Source organism: Protopterus annectens, chromosome 1.part2 (assembly GCF_019279795.1).
Source record: "Protopterus annectens isolate FY-2018-M chromosome 1.part2, PAN1.0, whole genome shotgun sequence".
NCBI lineage: Eukaryota > Metazoa > Chordata > Ceratodontiformes > Protopteridae > Protopterus > Protopterus annectens.
In genome coordinates, this window is record NC_056727.1 from 923627670 (window position 1) to 923654514 (window position 26845).

The 26845-nt window shown below is 42.8% G+C and overlaps 1 protein-coding gene across 1 annotated transcript in view; it reads left to right on the forward strand.

The window, feature by feature from the left end:
* The first annotated feature begins 1036 nt into the window (after positions 1 to 1036).
* SDE2 (SDE2 telomere maintenance homolog) overlaps positions 1037 to 26845 on the forward strand; it is a 665355-nt gene continuing 639546 nt past the window's right edge. Inside the window, exon 1 of the mRNA XM_044059687.1 lies at positions 1037 to 1261. Coding sequence (XP_043915622.1) covers positions 1157 to 1261 — 105 coding nt within the window. The 5' untranslated portion in view covers positions 1037 to 1156. The remainder of the gene's footprint in view (positions 1262 to 26845) is intronic.

A 26845-nucleotide genomic window follows, 5' to 3' on the forward strand; every position in this document is an offset into this window, starting at 1 on the left:
GTGATTTCCCAGAAAACCAAAAATGTTATGAGGGACGAACATTTTGAGGCAAAAATCTGGACAGTTGGGAGGTATGGTACAGTGTATGTGACCACGCAGACATAACATTACAGGATAAGATCACTGATTACTGGCCAAGTAGACATTTTTGAGCAGGGTGGGATATATAGTGGTTAACGACAGATTAGGTGTGTGAGCAACGCCATGAGACCGTTAGATACTATTTCAATAGTACCTTGAAGAATTTCATGCCTTTAGAAATGGAATTCCAATTATTACGAGTACGACGGTTGTCACCCCGGCCCGTCCTTACAAATAAAAATAGAAAACAGTCTGTTGATATAATTGAGTATCAAGGGTATGTAATTCAAACCCGGGACGTTTTATTCCAAAAAAATCATGCAGTTTGGAACTTTAGAGTAACAACTGTGTCCTCAATTCAGACTGAGTGGGAACGGGAAAACTTATTTGCTTTTTCATCATTCTTCAAAAACTACATTGCAGCGTATAGTACAGCCAGTTAGGAAACACCCATCGCATGAGAGCTCTTAGCTGGAACTTGGTAGAAGACAGCATTGGACAGATGAAAGCTGGAACTGGGCACGTGCCTCTTTTTTTTTTTTTAAATCAAAGCCAAACCAAGTTCGTACAGTCCAGTAAGGGGTTTGTATTATTACGCATTTTCTGAACAAGTCTGTATCCTTAAAATCTAGAATTCCATAATGACGTTAACTCACACTTTTGCAGAAGAATCCCAGATTTTTTAAGGTAGAAAAAGCCAAAGACGCTTGAGAAGTGTAAAGCCTGGGTAGGGAATATTCACGTTATTCTCGCAAATATTTGCTTTTGTTGAATACAGTCTACAAACACAAAATAAAATTCAAGGCTTCCTTCTTTCTATTTGTGCTCTATACAATGGTGGCGTATAAGTATATTCTAACACTGTTACAAGGGAATACCTATAATATTAAACATCCTTTACAATCCACAACTGCAGTTTTAATTAGAACGGAGGGCCGGGCTTTCTCATTTTCCCTCTGCGTAATACCGTTTTCCTGCACATCGCTTCCGGGTAGGAGTTCAGTTGCGATACTCTGTTTCTTGAACGTTTGAGTGTTCGGGTTGTTTTTGTCTTGTAGCAGGGCACTGTAAAGTTATGCACGTATTTGTGAGAGATGTTTTCTGTAGAACCACCGTGGTTGCTGTTCCACCAGAATGGAAGTCAGTGGGGGATCTTGCATGTTTCTTCAGCTGTGAGAAAGTAAGACAAACTTTCATTCATTCTTTTCTTTCTTTGTAGTTTATGTAAGTTTGAAAGTGACTACACCTCAGTCAGTTTACCTCACAAGTCTGATTAGTGTTACGTTGTGTAGTTTCCAAGTTCAGAAAATGTTTTTAGTTTTACTTTCTGCTATGTGTGCTGCAAAGTAATTAACGAGCTTAAAAGAAAGAACAAGTAAACGTGGCAGCCACAATGTAATACTTCCAGTAAAAGATTCTCTGTTTAACGTGTATGGGAAGTCTATTCCAGAGATGGGGCAGCCTGTGGGAGACAAACCTGTCTCCAGCAGGTTTTGAGGTAGCTGTCAGAATAGAATAATGTTTTGTTTAATCGATGGGTTCAATTTAGATTGAAATAACTGATTCTGAAACTGGCATCTAGGGTTGCCACCTTTTCATATAGGTTGGTACTATGCTGTTGGCCCTAGGGCCTATACAAGTCTTCCTGTAACAATTCCCTGTCTATTTCTTCCCACACTATTTACTTCTCTGGACCCCTGTCTAGAAGGACAACTGACGTGATCCCGGAGTGAATTTCCTATCTCCCATCCAGTCATCAAGGTTCCTTTTGAAGAGGGCCAAAAAGGCGCTCTGCTTGACATGTATGGGCAGTCTATTCCAGTGTCTGAGGAGTCTGCAGGTTAGGAACCTATTCCTCCAGCATGTTTTGTTCATTGTGATGGCAAGGTTTAGATCCAAGGAGCGTGTCTCTGAGGGATTGTTAAGTGTAGCATGTCCAGTGGCTCTGGGTTTGACATGGCCTTGTATGTTAAGCAGAGATCACCTCTGGGTAGACGATATGCGACAAGACTATAGGTGGAGTTTTTTGACAGTCAGCATAGAGCATCTGCTTTAGGCCTGTGATTCTTTTAGTGAGGTATTTCTGCGGCCTTTCCAGTTGTTGCAGATGTTTTGAGAGGTACATACCAAATGGGGCGTTGTATTCTATAATGGGTCTGATGAGGGATGAGTACAGTGGGACAATGACTTCCCTTTTTCTGGATGAAAAGCCCTTATTGATGAGGTTTGCCACATAGAAGGGTTTCCTGACTGCTGTGATGATGTGGTTATCGAGGGTGAGACCACAGTCCACCTGTGTCCCTAAGTCTCTTATCACACTTTCGGTGTTTAGTGTACTGCCACCTATGTGGTAATTCAGGGGTACATGTTTTTTTCCCAAACGGGATAACTATACATTTCTTGGCATTGAGATTGAGCCCATGGCTCTGGCACCAATCATCTGTTTCTGTAAGGCCATTTTGTAGAATATCCACATCATTTGGGGATTCAATAATGGCTCCCGGTTTGCATTCATCTGAGAACTTTGTTAGCCAGAGTCCCTTATTGTTGGCCTGTACTTCAGAGAAATAGATGCCAATAATCTATGAACCTAAAGAGCGGTCCCAGGACTGAAACCTGAGGTACTCCACTTGTCTGGAGCTGGATTTGGAGTCTGCTACTTTTACAGTGTGGGTTTCTGTCAGTAAGCCAGTTGGCAACCCATTGAGTGACGTAGGGATTAATGCCCAGCTTAGTAAGTTTATCTATGAGTCCAGAGTGGGGGATGGTATCGAAGGCCTTGGTGAGGTCCAGATAGGCTGTGTGGACCACCTTACCCTTGTCCATGACTCTGGAGACTGATTCGAAGAAGTAGGTTCAGGAGACAAGATCGGCCCTTCACAAACCCAAACTGCGTGGGGTCCAGTGTTTGAAGGTAGCCAATGTCTTTGTTTATAAGTTCCATGATAATATGTTCCATGGCCTTGCAGATCAGGCTCATCAGACTGAGGGGCGGTAGTTCCCGGGATCCAAGGTGGATCCCCCCCTTGTGGAATGGGATAACTAGCTGTGCACCACTCAGTGGGCACGAAGCCTGAGATGAGGCTGTGATTAAACATGACACTTAGGTGAGGTGCCAGTTCATTTTGTAGTTCATGTAGTACACAACCTGGGATGTCATCTGGTCTCATGGATGCTGTATTCTTAGCTTTGGAGAGTGTGTTTTTTTTACCTTTGTGGTCGTTATTACCAGAATTTGGTAATCTTTTGGTATTGAGATGGGCCCTTTGGGGGGTGGAGTTTGCACTTAATCGATCTGCCAGGATATTGGCACTATCCTTGGGATCAGTATATTTAATGCCATTCTGTTGTAGCTCAGAGCAGATCTGAGCATTGCCATTTAGATTCTTGACATAGCTATAGAATGCCTTGTGGTTGTCTTTGGAATCTTTGGCAATTTTATTTTCGTAACTAGCTTTGGAGGATTTTATGAGGTATTTCTGTTTCTTACTGAGGCTGGTAAGGGAGTTCTTTGCATCCTGGGATTTTCCTCTTTTCTGCAACAGTTTCTTCCTTTTGTTGTAAAGTCTGTTTATGGCAAGGGACCACCAGATTGGCTTCCTTTTTTTTTTGAGGAGAGCGTCTTGTTTCTATTGGGGGTGGCATGAATCATGCACGAGTGGATGTGCTCGTACAGTGCCTTAGTGTAGGATTCAGCAGTCGAATTTTCAGTTCCTCTCTGCATGGGTGTCATGAAGTTTATCACTTCTGACTTGTAGCATGAAGTTGGCTTTGGAGAAGTTTTTTTAGAGGTTTTCTTACTGGGGGTGGGGGTGGGATGTGGATGTCAAGGGTGATTTAGCTTATGTTCACATCTGACCAATGAGGGGGTGACCATAGGTGTGGAGCATCAATTTCCCATGTTGGTAATGATCAGGTCTAGGATATTGGAGCCCCTGGTGGGACTAAGGATTTGTTGATCCAAGGCATTGGAATTTATGAATTCCAAGAACCTCTGGGCAAAGGTGTTGGTACACGAGTAGTTTTCCTAGTTAATGGCAGGGTAGTTGAAATCACCCAGTATTAGGGTGTTTTATTGTATCTTAATATTTTCCAGTATGTTTAGAAAGGTGTAGTGAGAATCTTGGGGCATGGTGGGGGAATCTGTAGCATTGTGTCGGGCAACCAGCCTGGTGTTGTGAATATCCTTGGTGAATATGGACACTCCTCCACCTTTAGTGTTTCGGTCCTGGTTTGGTGGCCGAAAAGTGTGGTAAGAGTTGTGGCCTGGTATTACAGGGGTGCTCTCTGGAGCCTTGAACCAGGTCTCAGGTTACTGCACAGGCATCGATGGTCTCCATTTTTAGGAGTGCCTCGAGAGAGTGCATTTTGAGGTTAACTTCTAGCACTGAGTAGCATTACCTTCAGATTTTGCATACTTGTACCTGTTATGGTGGTGGTTTTGTCCTTTGAACTTTGCCTAAAAAAGGCACTATATGGGTGTCAAGAGCCTTAGCCAGTAACCTGAATCCTAGGGGCGACAGGTGTAGACCATCTCTGGCAAAGTGTCATGGTCTGTCGATCATGTCATCACAGGCAGACAGATACTGGATCCCCTTTGAATGACACCAGAAGCTTAGCCAGTTGCAGAATTCAATCATTTCGTCCTTATACTGTGGTATAATTCTGGGCGAAGGTGGGATGCTACTCAGGACTAGGGTCATACCCGCCTGGGCCACATGATCCGAGAGCTCTTCCATGTCTCTCTTCATGTAGTTCAGGAAGGTACGGCTCAAGTCATTCACTCCAACATGGACAATGACAGTGTCTTATTTGTACTTGTTGTGGAGTGACTTGAGTGCATGCGTTATGTGGTGGATCCTGGCACCCGACAGGCAGCTGACTAATTTTTTCCTTGTTCAGCCTGGTGAGTCGGACATCAGTGTGCCTGACTATAGAGTCACCTATGACTAAAGTGGTGGGTACGCTGTCTTGCCTTAGGGGCTGTTATTAGGTGGCACACTGGTGTTCTGAGCTATGTGACACTTTGATTGTGATTGGTGTTTGTTTCCATTTCAGCTTCAGCGGTCCTTGTTGCTTGGGCAGGTTACTGTTAAGGGCCTCCACATATGTAGGTTTAATGTTGCTATGTGTTGGTGGTGTGGGTTTAGAAGGGCTGTCTGTTGCTTGAGGTGTAGTGCTGGTGTTAACCTTCTCCTCTTGACTGTCTAGCACAATCTTGGGTGGAGAGAGCTTTGCTTCCAGTTTGGCTATGTAAGTCCATCTCTCGCAGGTTGTAGTGCTGGGTGGTAGGAGGAGAGGGTCCTCTGTGCACATGAGGCAATTGCTGCATTGCCCCAGTATGCCCAGATTCACCAGGTGGACAGGAGAAATCACCGGAAGCTGACCCTTGGACATGCCTGGTTTGGTGCTTTTTTTGTAGAGTACAAGAGCCGTTTTCCCTTACCTTAGCAAGGTACTTTGCAATTATAGGCTGTTTAGTGTCTACGATTATTTTCTCCTTATTAACAAGGAGAGTTGAGTGCTTGTATCAGTTTGACTTCCTAGTGTTTTCCAGCAGGTTTTACAGCAAGTGCTAGTCACGGGGATGCTTAAAGATAAGATGAAAATAAATGGTTTATCCTAAACACTGCAGTGTGCACTAGAGGAGTTAGATGTGAAAGTAGGTAACTTTAAGTTTTAGTGGGAAGTCACTGTTTTTAAAATGGCAAGATAGATTGAAAGGGGGTGGTCACTTTTGTATTCTGGTACTATGGAATACAGTAGGATGGCCAATAAATTTAAATAGTTGAAGAGGAGAGATTTCACAAAATGATGATTTTGTGCTTACTCACACAAGCCAGTAAAAACAGAGAGGAAATGAGATATATGGTCAAATTAACATAAGGGGAAGGAAGCTAGAATATTGGTGTTTAAGAACACTACAGAAACCGGGTGGGGAAAAAAATTCTGCCTGTGGTCTCTTAAGTTTTAATATGCAGTTAAAAGCAGAATATAAGTAAAACACAAGGTAAATAAGGCAATAAAGTAATACAACAAATAAAAAGCAAATTAACCTTTCCCTCACAGCAAAGTGTAGCAGAGTCTGGGGAGCCTTTCTAGTAAAGCTGTGAAATGTTTTATTTTACCCCTTAAATAGAAGGCTTAGTTCCTTGCTCCACACCCTCAGTTCACAGATGTTTAACCTTTACTGACCTGTTCTATTGACCTGTACTAATTTCTGCCTGACTCACAAGAGTGATATGCCCAAAGTGGGAAATTTTTTTGTAGACATGAGATTTTGCAGGACAAAACATACCCACAGCCAGTGCAAATGACAGAACTTCACTTTTTTGCCACAATAAAAGCTTATTTTTGTAGCATTTCAGTTCATTATGCTATTTCATATGCTATTTATGTGTTTTAGATACAAAATAACTGTTTTATGTAGTTATTAAAGAAAACTTAATATATTTTGTCTTAAAATGTCAGGACATTTGCCATTTTTTAGGGTTTTTTTCCCCCGCAGGACACAACTGCCCAAAGTGGAACTGCCCCTCGCAAAGAGGACGGGTGGTAATCCTAATGGAAGCAGAACGGTGACAAGACTGTTTTTCCAGAAGATATTTGTCAATTGAGTGTGGTGTATTATAGAAAGAAGGCTAAAAAGTGTTAAAAGCTGAAAGTGTGACCCCCCCCCCACACTGGAACACTGGAAAAAAATTAATAGTGCTAAAATAAATGAATTTAAGTGCAGTATTTTAAAATTGTCAAAGGAAGGAAGGAAGGCTTTTTTTTTTTTTTTTTGGAGGGGGGATGATTCACCCTTTCTCTAAATAATGGTGGTTAAAATAAGTTGTAACGCCTTGCTTAAAACGCTTATTTTGCACAGATGTCCATTAGCTTTACCAGCCTTATCTGTAAGGAAATTGAGTATATTATTATGGAGTTCATTAAAAAGAGACATGGGCACTCTTTTTTTAAAACCCTGAACTCAAACCCGTTTGGGTTTGTTAAAGGCAAATCCTACTACTTAAACCCAGTGAACAATTTTTTAACAAATCACCGCAGCATTGTACTTGAGCAAATCTGTTCATAATGTGTATGTGAACTTTGCCAAAGTCTTTGGAACCATTACGCATTCTGGCATCATTGGCAAGCTATTCAAACTAAATGTAAACCCCTAGGTTACCCGTTGCATAGCAAACTAGTTACCAACATAACCCAGTCTTATTAGTGTTAAAGGCACACACTTTACCAAACTTCTTGTAGCAATTATTATAGCACACAAAAGTGCTGCCAGCACTAAACGTTCTACAAGGAAATGGCTCCAGTACTTAATACCCACCCATCCAGGCATGTCTAAAGGTCAGTTCCTTGTGCTTTCTCCTATTAACCTGGTGAACTTGGGCATCCTGAGGCAATGTAGCAACTGCCTCATGTACACTGACAACCCTCTCCTCTTACCTCCCAACAGTCAGACTTGCGAGAGATGCACTTATATATCCAAATTGGAAGCCACGCACTCTTCAGCCAAGACCAGAATGGCTGGTCAGGAGGAGGAAGTCAACACTTGCACCACATGGAATACACACCAGCACTGCCTTCACATAAAAACACAAACCACGCACCCACCTTTATGGAGGGTCTCAATAAAAATCTACCTAAACAGCAGAGACCTCCAAGGCAGAAACGCACTCAACCAACACAACACTAATCACGAGACACATAACTCTCCTAAACAGTGCACCACTCAACCAAAGCCCCTAAGGCAAAACAGCATGCCCAACACACTAGTCATAGGTGACTCGATAGTGCGGCACACTGATGTCCCGCCCACTAGGTTGAATAAGGAGAAAGTAACTGTCATCTGCCCTGTCAGGTGTCAGGATCCGCCACATAATGCACGCACTCGGGTCCCTCAACAGCAGGTACAAGTATGACTCTGTCATTGTACATGTGGGTTTGAATGACCTAAGACGTACCTCCTTGGACTACATGGAAAGAGACATGGAGGAGCTCTCGGATTATGTAGCCCAGATGGGTATGACCCTAGCCATGAGCAGCATCCTACCATCACCCAGAATGATACTACAGTACAAGCAGAAAATGATCAATTTCAACAATTGGCTAAGTTTCTGGTGTCATTATAAGGAGATCCAGTATCTGTCTGCCTGAGATGACATGAGTAACACACCTCCATGCTTTGCCAGAAATGGCCTGCATCTGTCACCCCTGGGCTTCCGGATACTGGCCAAGGCTTTTGCCACCCCTGTAGTACCTTTTTTAGGTGGTGTTCCAAAGACCAAATTACCACCATAACTGCTACAAGCAAATTCAGTGTGAGGTTCATGCTGGTCAATGCTAGAAGTCTAAATCTGAAAATGCACTTGCTCGAAGCACTCCTTAAAATGGAGAACATTGACATTTGTGCTGTAACAGTGACCTGGTTCAAGGCAGCAGAAAGCACCCCTGCACTATCGGACTATAACTCATTCCACACCTTTCGGCCCCAGAACTTGGGCCGAAACTCCAAAGGCAGTGGTGTTTCCATATTCATAAAGGATGCGCACACCTCCAGACTGGTAGCCCAACATAACACATCAGAGATACTTTAGGTGCAGCTGACATTGGGTAAGACAGCTATTCAGGTCGTAGCCTGCTATAGGTCCCCAACTATGTCCCAAGACTCGCACTCCACGTTCCTAAGCATATTGGAGAATATTAGGGTCCAGCCTAACACACTCATACTGGGCTACTTCAACTACCCCTCCATTAACTGGGAAAACTCATGTACCAATGCACTTGCCCAATGTTTCCTGGAATTCATTAATTCAGATGCCTTGGACCAGCCCGTTCTTACCCCCACTAGAGGTAGCAACATCCTTGACGTGGTCATTACTAACATGGGCGACCGTTGCTCTACACACACAGTTAACTCCTCCCTGGTTAGATCCGACCACAAACTATATACACTGGAAATTCACATCCCACTGTCCACCCCGCAAAGGTAACCACCATGAAAAACTTCTCCAAAGCTAACTTTGGGCTCCTAAAAACAGAGGTGGCTAACTTCATGGCACCCATGCAAATGGAGAATAGTTGGATGACTGCCGAATCATACACCAGTCCACTGTACAAACATGTACCCAAATGCATGGATCTTGCCATACCCAGTAGAACCAAGACGCTCTCCTCCAAAAAAAGGAAGCCAATGTGGTGGTCCCCTGCCATAAACAAACTCTACAACTGGAGGAAACTGATGCAGAATAAGGTGAAATCCCAAGATTGGAAAAACTCCATTATCAGCCTCGACAAAAAGTTGCGATCCCTCATCAAATCCTCCAAAGTTAGCTATGAAAACAGAATTGCAGTAGATAGTAAAGACAGCCACAAGGCCTTCTATAGTTATGTAAAGAATCTCCATGGCAATAACCAGATTTGCTCTGAGCTACTGCACAATGGTAACTCCTATACCGAGCCAACAGATATTGCCAATATACTGGCCAACAGATTCAGTGCCAACTTTACCCCCCCCCCCCCCCAAGGACCAATCACAATACCACTAGATTTCCAGGCACCCAGTATTACTGCTGCACAGGTTAAAACAGCACTGTCCAAGGCCAAGAATACTACTTCCATGGAACCTGACAATATCCTTGGCTGTGTTCTACATGAACTACAGAGTGAACTGGCACCTCACCTGTGTGCCCTGTTCAATCACAGCCTCACCTTAGACTTTGTCCCTACCGAATGGCGCACTGCTACAGTCATCCCTCTCCACAAAGGAGGAGCGACCACAGACCCTGGGAACTATCACCCCATTAGCCCAACACGTCTGATATGCAAAGCTATGGAATGTATCATCATGGACATAATAAACAAGGATATAGGGAATCTCCAAACTCTGGATCCCACACAGTTTGGTTTTGTGAAGGGTAGATCATGCCTGCTCAACTTGGTTGACTTCTTTGAGTCCGTCACCAGAGCAGTGGGTGAAGGCAAGGTGGTTCATACAGCCTACGTTGATCTGGCCAAGGCATTTGATACCATTCCCCAAAACTCACTAAGGTAGGCATCAGCCCCTATATCACTAGGTGGGTTGCAGACTGGCTCACAGAACCCACAGTGTGAAAGTAGCGGACTCCAAGTCAGGCTGCCGACCAGTCACAAGTGGAGTTCCACAGGGTTAGGTCTTGGGTCCACTCCTGTTTGGTATATACTTCTCTGAAGTCCAGGCCAACACAAAGGGTCTCTGGCTGACAAAGTTCACAGATGATTGCAAGTTGGGAGCTATTATTAACTCCCCAAGTGATGTTGACATTCTACAGAAAGGCCTCACTGAGAGCAACGACTGGTGTCAGAACCATGGCCTTAAGCTCAATGCTAAAAAAAATGTCGTCATGCTCTTTTGGAAAAACCTGGTTCCCATGAATTACCACTTTGATGGTAGTCCACTGAACACAGAAGGTGTTGTTATAAGAGATCTGGGAACACAGGTTGACAGCAGCCTCTCTTGACCACCACATTTTTCACTGTGGTCAGAAAGTCCTTCTATGCACATCTCATTACTAAGGGTTTTGGATCCAGGAAGAGAGAGATCATTGTCTCACTCTACACTTCCCTCAATAGGCCAATCATAGAGTACAATACCCCATTTGGCATGTACCTCACACCTACAACAACTGGAGAGGCTGCAAAAGTACCTCACAAACACTTGTCCTATATGGACAGACTAAAAAAGACTCCAACTATTCTCCGTCTCACATCGCCTACTTGGAGGCGATCTCTGCTTAACATACAAAGCCATGTCTGATCCAGCTCTGTTAGAAATGCTGCATCTAAAGAAATGCCAATCCTTTCGCACCACACTTTCTAGTGACCTCAACCTCATTACCACAATCAACAGAACGTGCTGGAGGGACAGGTTCATAACCCAGAGACTGCCTTTGCTATGCAATAGACTTCCCATACATGTCAAACAGAACAGCTTACTGTCCCTCTTCAAGAGAAACCTTGATAAGTGGATGGGAAATAGAAAATTCACCCCGGGGATCACTCCAGTGGCTCTACTTGACAGAGGCACTGGGAACTAAGGTCGGGTAGCACAATGTCAAGGTAATCCTATGAACTAAGTTTGTAAAGGCTCCAAGGCCATTAGCCTAGTACACGCCTATGAACCAAAAGATTAGGGAACAGCAGTGTACCCAAGTGGTTTTCCCTGGGGGCCACTCCATTCTGTTATCTGCTTCTGACATCAAGAACAACACTAAGGGCCTGTGGCTGACAATATTTACTAAGCACAACGAAGAAGTTGAGGCAAAAAACACACCTTTATCAAACACTGATAGACACAGGTACATTAAAATCAGACATTAAATAACACATCACGTGACCAGCATGGTCATGTGACTAATACAATAAAATAATTACATTACTTATAATTTTACATATATATATGTAAATATAAGTACATAAAAGTAAGCAATATATGTATGTATGAATTTTATCTAATTTTACTTGTCTATGTAAAATTATAAGTAATGTAATTATTTTAATGTATTAGTCACATGACCATGGCTATTTAATGTACCTGTGTCTATCATTGAGAAAGGGTCTTGTACCGAAAGCTTTGTGTTTGATAAAGGTGTGTTTTTGACTTTGCAGCAGTATATACTTGCTGACAATATTTACTGACAGGTGCAAACTAGGTGTTGTCATAAACACCCCAGCTGACCACTGGATTTTCCATGAGGGCTTAACACACACTAACAAGTGGTACAAACTAAATGCCAAGAAATGCAGCACTGTGTCCTTTGATAAACCTGGGCACCCATGCTTCTATCTCATGGGTAACCCCCCTTTTAAAAATTGATTCTTCTTAGATACTTTGGTACTTTCATTGACTGTCAACTATCCTTTGACCACCACATTAGCTTTTTTAGGAAATCCTTTTATTTAGCCAGACTGATCACCATGAGGTATATCTTCTACCCCCTTTATATTCCTTCTGTATGTACTTATCTAAGTACACCATCTAGATTGAGAGACCGTAGTGTTTTTATACTAAGATAATCAAGTGCTTGAGCTACCCTGACTTTCATAAAGTGCTCTCACTTTTTCTTTGTCCTGTCATGTCAACTTTTGAGAGGAGAGCTCTGCCTAACTTACAGAGCCCCAGAGGCTCTGGTTCTCTGCACCCTCATTCACATTCAAACAACTAATTACACCCTGAACTCCTGTTCAAGAGATCTTAACTTTCACCACAGTATAAATTAGACCTGCTGGTGTTTTAGATCTGTCACAGAGTATACCTCTTATGGAGTCCCCTGATGTATAGCGTAGTAGTTCCCCTGTCCCTTTAAGTGCAACCTGGATGACTGGATGGGCAGCTACACACTTGGCCTTGCCATTATGGAAAGGGGTGTAACTAAGTCCAGTGTAATTTATCCTGTAAAAGGGATGTGACTAGTTCTACAATAATTCATCCTGTTGAAGGTCTGGTATTAATGTCATTTATTGGTAAATTCAGTATGGGATCATATGGCTAGGCTACAAATAGGTTCACTGGTTCAACAGCCTAATAGTAATCGATGGACTTGTGAACCTTTTATATCTTTTGCATCACACTTGAGTTTACATTTCCTACTTAGGTGAAAATGTACAGCTGTTTCTTAGAAATGCTACCATATTTCTGAGAAGCTGCTTTATTGCACATGCAGGACCACACAATCCTAACAGTTGTCAAGAATTAGGCATGAATTTCCATTTTAGCTTTGAACCTCCATGTATGTAATTTTCCTGCAGCTCTCAGTACTGTAAAAAAAAAAAAAAACAGAATAAGTGGCACAGAGAGCAGGAATTAGTAATATATGGAGAAAATGACAATGGACTGAGTGACCTTATCATTTTTGGTTATTAGCCATGAAGTGATGTCTAGTGATCCTAAGGCCAAGTCTCTGGCCCTAAGAGTTCCAAATTGTGACTGGGGTATGTTTTTTGTGACACCTAATATATTTGCTGTTGGGTGAAAGGCATGCTTGCTTTAATTGGCATTTTTACAAGTATGTCACTTCTGCGTGATGACTCCTGAATAGAGCTGCTTTTGCTTAATGCAAGAGTGTCCGACCCGCGGCCCGCGGGCCACATGCGGCCCTCAGAGCTCCTCCATGCGGCCCGCGACCCTTAAATTGAAATTTTACTTTTTTCCATGTGTTTTCACATCCGCGTCCTTCAGCTGTTGTGCACATGTGCCACATTACTTTTTTCCCGTTTTTTTTTTTTTATGCCAGCATCTTTCAGCTGGTGTGCGCATGTGCCAAAGCACAGTCCTCTCGTTTTTTTGCGTCGGTAGATTCATTCACGGTACACAGCTGAAGGAAAAGGATTGAGATCGTGGCGAAGAAAGAAATGAGAGCGAGGGGGATTTATTACACTGACTACACATCTCCTGCAGTAACAGGTAAGTCATTAGAATCAGAACTTGAGGAAAGCGAGCTGTTGTAATATAACTGGGGGATGTAATGACAGAATGCTCATCAGAAGAGCCACAGCATGTCATTCCAGGAGGAGCTGATTACAGACATTACAGAGGCTGCTGTTTAAGTCTAGCCTGCATGATTCTAGATTAGAACCTAACCATGTGATTAATCCTGTAACACTGTCAGATCAGACGGTTTGTACTGTCGATCTCCACATATTTGGCCATTTCATCCACCACAGTCCTGAACCATAATGAGCTTCATGGGGGTGGCTTGGAGTTTGTATATACACCTTCTGCCGATGAGCTGCAGATTTGTGGAAGGTGACTGTGACTAGGCTTTTCTCATGCTGCCCAGTAAGTACCAGGCTTGCCATGATTTCTGATAACTAGATAATGTATGTTTCTAGATAGCAAGTAGTCATTTTACCTTTTGCAAGTTGTGCATGCTAGCTTTTTGTAAAAGGATTTTTAAACTTCATAATCATTAAATGACAGTTTGAAGAGCATTCCTGATTTAATCCAGATAGTTTAGGGAACATATTAAGTAATGAGCTAGAATTGGAGCATCTTCTGATTTGCAGTGGAGATTCTATTTGAATTACAGTGTGCATCACATAGGAAGTTGGAGAGCTGATGTCTCTAGCTTTTGTTAACATGATGAATGTCGAGCAATAGAGTCTACAGAGGAATTAAGAAATTGCTATTTTACTGTTAATAGAATGGGTTTTCACAAGTTAATGAAATGGAAACTGAAAATGGGATGTTATATTAGTATAACTGAGTACTAGTGGTAGGAGCTGTGTAAAGTTGGCATTGTCATTGACTGCACTGACAGCATCTTGGAAAAAAGATGCATGAAAGGGTGGGTAGTTGAGCTTTCACTATCAGACTGAGCCTATAAATTAATATTTGTATTTGGAAATCAGTGGTGGTGTAGTTAAAGGCTGTTTTTTAACAAAATTAATACAAAATGTTGTGATAAGATTAAAGTCTTGTGTTTTGGGACTGAAACTGTTTTTTTTAATTAGAATGAGATATTGAATTTTAGGGCAAATATTATGCATTTATTAATTTATTCATTGTTCAAATTCACCTACAATACAGCCAGGGGGTCGACTTTGTTCGTCCGCAGGGTTGCCAGACGTCCCTATTTGGCCGGGACTGTCCCGAGATCAGCAGCCTGATCCCGAGTCCCACCCTGCCAGTTGAAATCCCGGCCAGCCTCCGCTTAGCTTTTTTTTCTTGATTAGCCCGTATACCTGGCATACGGGCCAATCAAAAATCGCTAAACACAGAGCTTCTTGTGTTCTGCATTAAACAGAAGTAGCTCCGTGTTTAGTTAGCACTTTTTGATTGCTTGTATGCCACTGTTAAATGCGTAACTGCAATGTTTTTTTTTTTTTTTTTTGGTCCTCACTTGCCGCCAACATGATATATTTTACATGCGGCCCCCAGACCATTTCTGTTGACTCAATGCGGCCCTTGCAACTGAAAAGGTTGGACACCCCTGGCTTAATGGATAACTAAATAAAAATAAATATGCATGGTTTACTTTTTTAATCTTAAAAACAGTGGGGGGAGTTGTCAGACCTAGGAGAGTACTAGTACCAATACTGACACAGCTGATACTTATACAAAGGAGTTCTGTTACCACATAGATAAAATCCTAGACCTGGCTGTCCATACTGGAGCCAGTTGTAATGGAAAGTTTAAGGTCACCACCTTGGAGGCCCACCACCTTAAATAACCTTTGTATAAAAGGGGAAGAATAATTCCCTGTGTACTGTGGACTCTGTTTAGTAGTTGGAGTGGTATGAGTGGTTGTGGTTAATGCAGTCATATTAAAGACTGTGGTAAGAATGTCAGTAAGGAACTTGAAGATGATTTCAAGGCTAGTAAGGCAAATCATGAACTTTTAATTGGCTTCTGAAGCCAAGGATACTCCTTTAGTTACATTAGGAAACTAAAAATTAACAACCACCAGTGTTCTGAACTTATCTGAAATGGTGCCACCCACTCAGACCCAGTAGATGTAGCAAATATACTAGCAGACAGGACAGCGCAGAGTTTACCCCCTGAGACAGCTGTACTAATTCCAGAGTCCCTTACCCCTCCTAGTATCACAAAAAGAAATGTACTGAAGGTGCTTTCTAAGACCAAAAATATTACTTCATGGTGCCTGATAATTTACCTGGGTACCAAATCTGCCCTTGTTGGAGGCCCTCCTTATATTGTTTAACCTGACCTTAGCTATAGGATTTGTCCCCAGAGTGTGGTGAACTGCAGTGGTGATGCCCCTACTAGAGATGCAGCAAACTATAGCCCCATTAGCCTGCTAAGTCATGGGAAAACACCATATCTGACATTTTGGGTTTGTCAAAGAAAGATCCTGCCTTCTTCGAGGTAACACAGCTTCTTTGGATCTGTCCAAAGCAGTCAACAGTATACTTTATTCTAGTATTGTTAATGAGATAATTTAGAAGTAGAGCATACTTGATGAGGGGATAGCCAACCTGCATAAAGATAAAATCCATGTAGTTAAAGTTGCAGATACCTTCTTGTGGGGTGTGGATGTAATTAATGGCGTGAATGGTGTGCCACAGGGTACAATACGGGGACCTTTCCTTTTCAACATCTACTTCTCCAATCTCCAGACCCAGAATCAGGACCTTTGCAGCCATCGCCAAATTGAATTTAACCAATCTGGGCTTTGTTGTCAAATATTCGTGATACTCCTTCATTACAACAGGAACTAAAGCTCATAAATGAGTGGTGTACAGACAGATGGCTAAAGTTAAATGTGGAGATGTGTAGTATTGTCATGCTTGGTAAACCACTGTTTCCCACCATGTGCAGTATAACCAATACCCCACTCCAAAATGACAATATACTTGGGGATTTTTGAACCTGGGTTGATAATTCCCCACTCCTCCTATTACTATCTTCTTTGTGTATGTAGCCTTAATTAGACCAATTATTGAACACTGTGCCCCCTCTGTGATGTACCTTTTTGGGCATATTAAGCAACTAGAAAGGATAAAGAGGTTCTTAGCCAAGATGACTGACCTAAACTTCTTGATCTACCAGGAAATGGCTGAAGTGCTGTCCCTTTACTTGGTTCTGTAGGCTGTTGTGGTGTGATAAATGCTTTGCCATCCTCTCCCATTAAAAAATCCAGTTTTCCCTTTATCTCCTGTGCCCTTTCAAGTCAGATAGTTCCACTAATACCAGAACTAGGAACTTGTATCTCCTCTAGCACATAAATGAAATGAGCAGGCAACACATTTATTACTTCGTGTGTACCCTACCTCTGGAACAGACTTCCCTTGCAAGTTAAAGAAACTGACCCGCATAACATACTTCAGATTAAACCTGTATCCTGTTTTATTGGATGGATACCTATACATTTACTGTAGGGTTGACCTGCCTTTGCCTTTTTTAAGAAATGAGGGGGTACATCATGACTAAATTACCTTTTATTTCCTGCAGTCAGGCACTTCTTCACCCAACAGACTTTGCTGAGGATACCAGGGCAGCCATTACCAGTGTCTCTTCTATGGGTCTGCTCCGTTTTGGACAGATTATAAAGCTAATCTGCGCAAACCTTTTCCACTGTTGGTTTTAAATTCCATCCTTTGTAGTGTAGTCCATATCTGCTTTTGTTTTGGTATAGCTATGGTTGCTTTCAGAATGGTTGCAAATACAGAGGCAGGAACAGCTGGCATCGACAGCAGTAATATGGTCCACTTCTGGGACAGCAGTCTAATCACTGAGACCTTGCCTGACTGTTCCATTCTGGAGGCAGTCATTAGTCATTTGTCCCTTCACCTGGATATGTGGTTGGCCAGCATGCATGGTAAGTGACTGCGTATTTAATATCCAGAAGCTATGTGTTTCCCTTTTTCACCTCTTCCCAGCTCACTGTCTTCCCCTTTCAGCACATCAACAAATGAAGTGATAAACCTTACAAACAAGAGCCATTCAAGAGGTCCCACCAAATCAGAAAAGATTAGGTTATCACTCTCTCTTTTTGTGTGTGTGTAAAATAAGGAAGGACCTCAGCTCCATACTAAATTTGAGTGATCTAAGTAAATACATCTCCAAGGAAAATGTTTTGATGATCTCGTGTAAAGAGGAGACGAGATTTACTCCTGGACCTCCAGAATGCCTTCTTACACTTAAAGCTTTCCAAGGAGTCAAGGAAGTTTGTGATTTTGGGTAAGAGCCAGCAACCATCAATTCTGGACTCTTCCATGCAGTCTCACCTTAGCCCCTTCCCTCTTTGGGTGTTTAGTAAATGTATGTCCATAGTTGTAATGAACCTGAGGCTGCAAGGGGTAAAGGTGTTTCCCTACTTGGACGACTCATTCCTAACTACTTCCTCTTTGCCCTTGAATGTTAAGGCCTATTGAGAGAATCTCCTTTAAAGGGATCCTGTCCTTCCATTGAATTTGTACTTTGTTTTAGTGAAATTAACTTTCTGCCTTTGAACCAACTGCTAATGACGACAAGTTGAAATACTCAACATTAGAAAGGCTGTTGTTGTTGCGTCTTTCGGCTTTTCCCGGTTTGGGGTCGCCACAGCGGAACTCCGGTCCGCTAATGATTGGTAGTTGATTTTTACGTGCCGAGTTACCAGCCCTGATGCACAACCTTCAATGAAGGTATGCCCATTCACGCATGTCTCCACGCACAAGACGCTCTAGCTGAGAATCGAACCGGGCAGTGTCTTACTGTGAGGCGACAACGCTACCACAGCACCACCACCGTGTGTTTTAGGAAAGGCTGTTAGTAGTGGTTATTATTTCAACTAGAAGAGTTTCTGAATTGCAACATTGTATCACTTCCCCATACTTGAAGTTTTTTTCAGATACATCATTGCAAGCAAATCCACCTGTTAAGCTTAAGGTACCACTAAGACAAACCTGCTTGTGACTTTTCCTGATTGTTATAAGAGAGAAATATTTTCTCCATTGGTGGGATGAACAGAAAGAGCTCATTGTTTGAAAGAACCAATTCTGTGAGGAAAGATAAACACTTTTTAGATCAAAAATTCTTCTTAGAAAAAGATGCAAAGTTTTTAAATGACTTTATTCATACGCTTGTATTTAATTCTGCTGCAAAAGGTATTCATCCATCCTTAACTGATGCTTGTGCAGCAGTTGCTTGGGCTTCAGTCAACCCTTAAGATGCTATAAGCTGATTGCTGTCTCTAGTAGAAGGGCTTAGCAGGACAAGCGTGGGATTTTTGGCCTATTTTTGACTGTGATGAGCTTCTTCATACCAGATTCATACGTTTTATGTATGTTCCATAATGTTAGGTCTGGATGAGCAGGTTTGTCCTTAATGCCCCCCCCCCCCCATATTCTTGGTGACTAAGTCTAGAAGTCTTTATTATTACTATTCTCATTTTTCTGCTCTGCCTTAGGGAAATCAGTTGTACCACACTATCTGCCTAATGTCTAAAAGCATTTAGTCCTATGGCCCTGATGCTGATGGGTACACATAATCAAGTCCATCCTTAACATTGTTTGCTATGTCATTGTTTTCTATTTCATGTTTAGAAGACTGATTCATAGCTGTCAACCTGTTGGCTCCAGACTCAAGGACCCAAATCAATGATACTTTTAAAGTATTGGTACTGTTAGCATGTAAGATGACTGAATAAGGGGGTATGAGTTAGTATGTATTTTCTAAAGTAAAATGTTTCCAGCTGTTACAATTATCATTACACAGAGTAAAGTCCACCACTTTTTCACAAAAAAAAAAAAATTATTATGTAGACACACACACACACACACATATTTATTGACCGGATCATGGTGGCGAGACCGACGACACATCACACCCCCGACAAAGGTAAGCATATGTATTACGGAATGAGATCTATTCCTGTTTCTGTAATGCAGTTAAAAAAATAAATGGAAACGTGTATAGCAGGGTGCAAGCCCCCCTGCACTCCCCCCACACTCCCCTACTTAAATATACCAACTCCAAGATCGCACCACATTGTGGAAATGGGAATACATCCCATTCCGCATTACTCACCATTGTCTGGGATGTGTTGTCGGCGATCTCATCTCTGTGATCCGGTCGTTGCTAATGTGGGATCTGATGTAAATCTTTGTTTATTCATTACCATTAGGACCTCTGTTCCGTCCTCTGAACCGATACAGCAGTTTCCAAGCTTGCGCCAGCCAAAAACTGTCAGCTAAGACCTACCCATAATGCCCCTCTCCTAGTTACTTCAGATCTTGTTTGCCAAGTTCCTAGTCAGATGTGCTAGCCATCTCTCTCAAAGCTAAGTAGAAACTTGTTCATTTTAAGACAGTTTCTCTTCAAAATTATTTAATTTTTAGTCGTTAGCCTTTTCTCACTGTCACCTATTTACCTACCCTTTTCCTTGGTAATTTAAATTTTTACCTTTATTGATACTGTCCCTCTCTCCTGTCTTTGACAGACCTTTCCTTTTTACTAGTGTTTTTTAATAACATCATTGGTATTTTCTTCCTTAATTTTTCTATAGGATAGCCTTGTTGCCTTACTATGTCAGACAAAGCTAAGTTGGGATTTAAACAGTGTGACAAGTGTGGACGTAAGATGCATGACTCAGAAACACGTTTGTTGTGTCTACTGTTTAGGCGTGGATCCTATTAAAGCTGACTGTGACATTTGTGCTAGTTTTAGTATTTGTACGCTAGCAGAATGTAAAAATAAACTTATCTTAAAAGGATTACTCAAGACACCTTTTTCAGAGGCTCTATCTGGGTCCGAGGTCTCACCCCCTCAAAGACCAAAAAACAAGGACAAATGGAGTCACTAAGTTCCTGCATCTCCGTCAGTTATGGAACAGAGTCGACTCTGTGCTTCGCCAACGCCCTCGGCGCAGACCTCTTTGGCACCAGGCTCTCTGTCTTCTCCCTCGGTGCCGTCATGATATTCACCCCTATTTTGGTTCCGACCTTGGCACCACTGACTTCGGTGCTGTCCTTTGATCCGACATCTGCTCCGATGGCTGTTCCTGCTTCGGCACCATCCCCAGCCATGGTACCGACAGTTTCTTCAGCTCCATCTGTTGAATACCTGCCAAGGACAAAATACTTGCACTCCGGTGCATACTGTCTCAGTTCTGACAGCAGTGTTTTCCCTGTTGGCACCGTCCACCCTTGCTGCATTGGCTCCGGTGGAACTGATGCTCTCCCGAAGCAGTGCTTGGACCATCTGTACCTTGGTACCTAGCCCGGCGCCTATTTTCTCGCTGGCACCATCTATGTCCACAACTCCGATGGCTTCCAGTTCTCTCAGAGCTCCTCCCGGTGAGGTGTGACCCCTGTTCCGAGGTTGTCCCTCCCGGTTCCGGACTCCCATCTCTCCTCAGGTGGGCCTGCTCTACAGATAGTGGACTCGCAGTCAGCACCAATGACATCAGTATCAGAACCCTCCCCTAGCATGTACCTCTCCCAACCCTCTATTTTGGGACCCCGGGCATGGGAGTCACAAGAACCCTCTTTGAAGGGAACCCCTTCTTCGGAGTCGTACTCAGAAGATCCCACTGGGGAGCCACCCCGGAAGAAACAGTGAAGAGGAAGCACCTTGATTCACCAGAGGAATCATCACCAAAGACACCGATTGTGATATGGGGGGGAAGGGTCCCCACTGTCTTCCCCAGACGACATCTCATTCGGAGACATTCACAAAATCCTCAAGCAGCGGGAGACGAAGTCCTATAACCCTCCTCCTGAGGAATCGGTGTTCTTGCAGGCCTTCCATGCCCGGCCATCTACTTCCTGGATGACTCCACCGGCAGATGACCTTGTTAAAATCATTGTGCAGCGTGCCTGGAAGGCCCCGGATAACGTAGAACCTGTCCCTCAGAGGCCAGACAAAAAATTTTATCTACACCTGAAGACCAGCCCCACTGGTCCTAGCAGTTGACAGTTGATTCTATGGTCATGGTAGCGGCCACCAAGAGGGAACTGTCCGAAGATAGTTCCACTGTCCATTCTCCAACCAGAGTCCCAGACTAGGGAAATGGACCTATGCTACAGCGATATTCGCCATTTGGTCACTGTACTATCTGGCACATTTTACTTGCCTCCAAAGAGACCTAATTTCCAAAATGTCACCCTCTTTGGGGGGGTACTGCCTGATGGGGTGTGTGATACTGTCACCTCGCAGCTAGCTACCCTTGAATCCATCTCAAACTCCTCAATGCGTTTGATATCTCACTCCACTGAGGGGGCAGCTCAAGCTGCCGCATCAGGCGTTGTCATGAGACTTAATGCTTGGATGCAGTTGTGTGACTTTGCAGACCCCTTTAGATCTTCCTTCGTCAATGCACCTGCCGATGAATCTGCACTTTTTGGACCCAAAGTAAGAGACGCACTTACACGTAGTGAGAAAGATGGAAAGACCTTGTCTGCTGTGGGCATACACCTTTCCAACCCCCAGAGGTCCTACTCCAGGAACCAGAAGGGAGGAAAAATGTGGTTCAAGAAATCCCAAGGACCTTTTCATGACACTCCTGATTAACAATCCCCCTGGAGCAGAGGGGGCAACTCGTATGGAAGATGTCCCTTTCGGGGAAGAGGGTGTCCACGTAACCAGGGCGCTAGAGATTGTTTCTCCGGCAGACCTTTCCAGCGCTCCTGAGCAGCAGCCCAAGTGCTTTCCTCTTGAAGCAGTCGGGGGTCATTTTTCTCTGCATATACCAGCCTGGCATCTTATTACTGATGGTTGGGTGCAGAGAATAATATCCAGAGGCTACCAAATACCATTCGATTCAACTCCCATCTCTGATGCATCACCCAATCAGAGGGAATTTAGCAGCCTTAGAAATAGAAAAGCTGCTAAGGAAAAGTCGTCCAACCAGTACCACCAGACCAGACAGGATCTAGGTTTTACTTGAGGTTCTTTTTAGTGCCAAAAAAGACAGGGGACTGGAGACCAATCCTGGATCTCAGCCTATTGAACAAATTTATCAAACTTCAAAATTTCCAGATGGTCATGCTACAGTCCATTCTTCCCTTCCTAGGGAGGGATAACTGGATGTGCTCTATAGACCTCCAGGGCACGTACTACCACATAAAGATGGATTACCGCTCCTGGCTGGGAGCCAATCACTACCAGTTCAGGGCATTGCCATTCAGTCTGTCGACAGTCCCTCGAGTGTTCACCAAATGTATTGCAGCTGTGGTAGCTCATCTTCGACTACAAGGGTTTCCCGTGTTACCCTATCTAGACAATTGGCTCCTTACCACTCCGACCAGAAATCTTCTTACATTCAAGGTCTCGCTCTCCGCTTGGGGATTACATTCAACAAGGACAAATCTCAATGCCTCCAACGAAGGCACCAGAATTCATTGGAGCGGTCTTCGGCACAACATCCTGTCCAGCTTCTCTTCCCCCACTCACAGGTTTTCAAACATAACGCACCAAATCCAAGACCACCTTCCTCAGACCTATGTACCAGCACGTCTTGTACTGCAACTCTTAGGCTCCATGGCGGCTGCCATTACGTTGGTACCACTGGCGAGACTGCACGGATATCCTACAGTGGCTCCTTTCCGCACAATGGTCGTTGTGAATTTACCCACTCGACCACGTGTTACGTCTTTCAAACCATTGCAAGGAAGAAATGTTATAGTGGATAAACCCACAAACGTATCTTTGGTGTCGACCGTTCTGTCTTCCCCAGCCCATGGCCACGGTGACCACAGACGCTTCCCTGTTAGGGTGGGGGGAGGCATTTCCAGGGAAAGACTGTCCAAGGCACCTGGTCCTCCATGGAGGCCAAGTTGCATATAAATGTCCTGGAACTAGTATTGCAAGCATTCCATGCGTCCCTACCCTCTGGGACCATTGCAGTTCAGTCAGACAACATGTCAGTTGTCTGGTATATCAGCAAGCAAGGTGGGAACCAGGTCTTACCCCCCTGTGTCATGAAGTCATCAGGATTTGACACTGGGTGATGGCTTCCAACCGCTTCCTTATAGCAACACACATTCCTGGGAGTTCCAGTCTTAATGTGGACAGTCTGAGCAGGAATATCCTGATGCTTCACGAGTGGTCCCTCAACCCTGTAACAGTGGATCAGATTTTCCAACGCTGGGGCAAGCCTTGCTGTGACCTGTTTGCTCCCCCCCCAAACTACAAATGCCGAAGCTACTTTGCCCTGATCCCCCCAAAGGGGGAAACCACCGAGGGACACTCTAACGCATGATTGGCCACTGGGTCTTCCCAATGGCCTCATCTGATTCACAGTCCGTGGATCCTGGATCATTCCCAAGACCTGTTATCGCATCCTCAGTGACTGATTCATCCGAACCTGCACGGTCTCAAGCTCACAATTTGGTTCCTTCACTTCCAATGATTGCCAGGCTGCCTGACATCCCATCTCCTGTTCGTGAAATTCTTCTGGCTTCACACAAACCTTCCACTAGGAAAGTTTATTCTAGTAAATGGACTAGGTTCTCTATTTTTGCCAAAGATCAGAACTTAGACCCTTTCTCTATGCCTATTCAAAAGATCCTACAATACGTGACTACTGTTTTGCATGCAGGAGCCTCCGCTTTGACGATCACTGTACATTTAGCAGCTTTTGCCAATTTTCATAATGATCTTGATAATTCTTCAGTTATGTCACACTGCCTATGCAAGACCTTTTTGAAAGGAGTATTACATGTTAAATCTCCGGTCAAGCCTCCCTTTGAACCCTGGGACTTGACTTTGGTACTTCAGTCTCTCACAGGTTCTCCTTTCGAACCTTTTGAATCATGTGATTTGCAATTTTTGTCATAGAAAACCTTACTTCTAGTAGCACTTACTCAGCGGGAAGAGTATCTGAGCTGCAGGCTTTGTGTGTCCAAGACTCCTTACTTGGTCTTCAACACGGATAGGGTGTCCCTTCATACTGACCCTTTCTTCTTTCTTGCCCAAGGTCACTTATGGCTTTTCCATTAACCAATCTATTGACCTGCCGGTTTTCTTCCCTCAGCATTCTAACAGAGGCGAGTACCTTTTGCACACCCTTGATGTGCATCGGCAGCTTTGTTGTTATTTGGACAGGACTAAATCTTTCAGGAAAACGGATCAATTGTTTGTGGTCTTTGCTGGACCCAGATTGGGTGAACCTTTTTCCAAAGTGACTTTATTCTTCTGGCTTAGAAACGTAATTACCTTTATCTATCACCATAATAAGCTATCCTTACCTTCCAGAATAAAGGCTCATGCTACCAGATCTATGGCTACTTCTATAGCATTTCATTCCAGAGCCTCTATGGATGATATCTGCACAGCAGCCACTTGGGCAAGACCTCATACCTTTATATCTGTCTAGATCCGTCAGAGCCACAAGGGCGGGAGACTTAAACCTACATGCTGGAGGGATAGATTCATCACCCAAAGACTCCCTATGCTGTGGAATAAAATCCGGTATATGTGAGGCAGAGCACCCTGCTGGCCTTGTTCAAGAGAAATCTTGACCAATGGATGGGAGATCGCAGATATACCAGGGATTACCTCAGTGTCACTGCTCTAGAGGCACAGCAAAATAATGGGTATAGTTCCCCATTTAAAGCGGGTGTATGAAACCTAGGCTGAGCTTGTAAATGCCCTCGGGCAGATAGCCTAGTATGAACTTATGAACCTATATCTCATTACAAATTGGATTTGGCTTCCAGAGGACGAGCATCTTCCTAGTTAGGGTATTTGCTCAGACAGAGCCTCTTACTATATTTTTTCTATTACTACATGTATTATCTAAGGGCAGGCAAACTCTATCTGAAGGGGCATTATGGGTAGGTCTTGGCTGAGAGTTTTTGTCTGGTGCGAGCTTGGAAACGGCCGTATCGGTTCCGAGGCCGGAACTGAGGTCCTAATGGTAACGAATGAACAAAGATCTACAACACAGATGGAACGTTGTGGTAAGACATAACTTATATATATCTATATGTATATCAGGAACCAAACAAAATAACTTTAAAAAGTCCACCACTGACGAAAAAAGACCAGACTGCAAACCTGCTTTTTAACGTTTTCGTTCTATTTAATACCAAGAACTTTTTCAGAAATGCACCCTTATTCTGAAACAATGTATATATATTGTCCTTAATTAACCACATGTCAATGCTAATCAACCAATAATAATACATCTTTGGTTTAAAATTGTATAAAAATAGTATGTATATATATGTGTATATAAATAAACTCACATAAATAAATATGAATACAAATTTCAAAATAATTTATGGAATAATATGTCATCTAATAACATGCTTTAAAATTAAAACTTTTGTATAGCTAAAAAGCACTTAATATTAATGACATCATTCAGGCCAGGTGGCTCACTTTTGTATAGCTAAAAAGCACTTAATATTAATGACATCATTCAGGCCAGGTGGCTCATCTGCCTTCAGCCTAATCTGCCAGCAAGATTCCTTACATTCTAAAAGTGTTTTATAGTCACCACTAAACAAACTTTCATCAACTTTTTCTAACACAGAGAAGGTGAACTTTTTAAATGAAACACAATTTAAAGAATGTTTAGCTAAAGCATTGGTTAAATCTTTTTTCTTTATAGCTAAATTGTGCTCATAAATAGGTTTACTCAATGTTCTTATGGTCTTGCCTATGTAAAAATGATTACATGAGGAACTTTGTGCAATGTAAACTATATTGCTAGTTTTACATGTAAAATGTCCATTTACATTAAAATCCTTGTTTAAGTGTTTTAAAAAAATACTTGATGTCCCACTAACAAACCTACATTGTTTGCAACCTGTGCAGGGATATGTGCCTACCTTGCTTATAAAATGTGTAACGCATTTCTCTTCTCTCTCCAAAATCATCTTTATGTTAGTCACTTTTTTATAAGTGAAAACCGGACGAATGCCTATAACTTTGGCTAACTCATGGTTACCTAAAATAATTTTCCAATTGTTAATTACAATCTCCTTAACGGTGTTCATTTCATTACTAATAGGTAACGGAAAAGACAAAACAAACTTGTTAGTAACCTCAACCTTATTCTCACCAGTGTCAGATGTAAATGTGCTGGTGAGAATGGGAATTGCTTTGCTTCTTCTTAAAATATTAACTTCATCTATAATGTGACCTAACCAACTGGTTTCATAACCCCTTTCAATAAAAAAACGTTTTAAGTCACACATTTCTCTAAAGAAGCGATCATTTTCACTGGTAAGTCTACCAAGTCTAATAAACTGGCCCTTAACCACCCCTCTTTTCATGTGCATGGGGTGTAGACTCTCAAAATGCAAATATTGATTAACAAAAGTTGTTTTT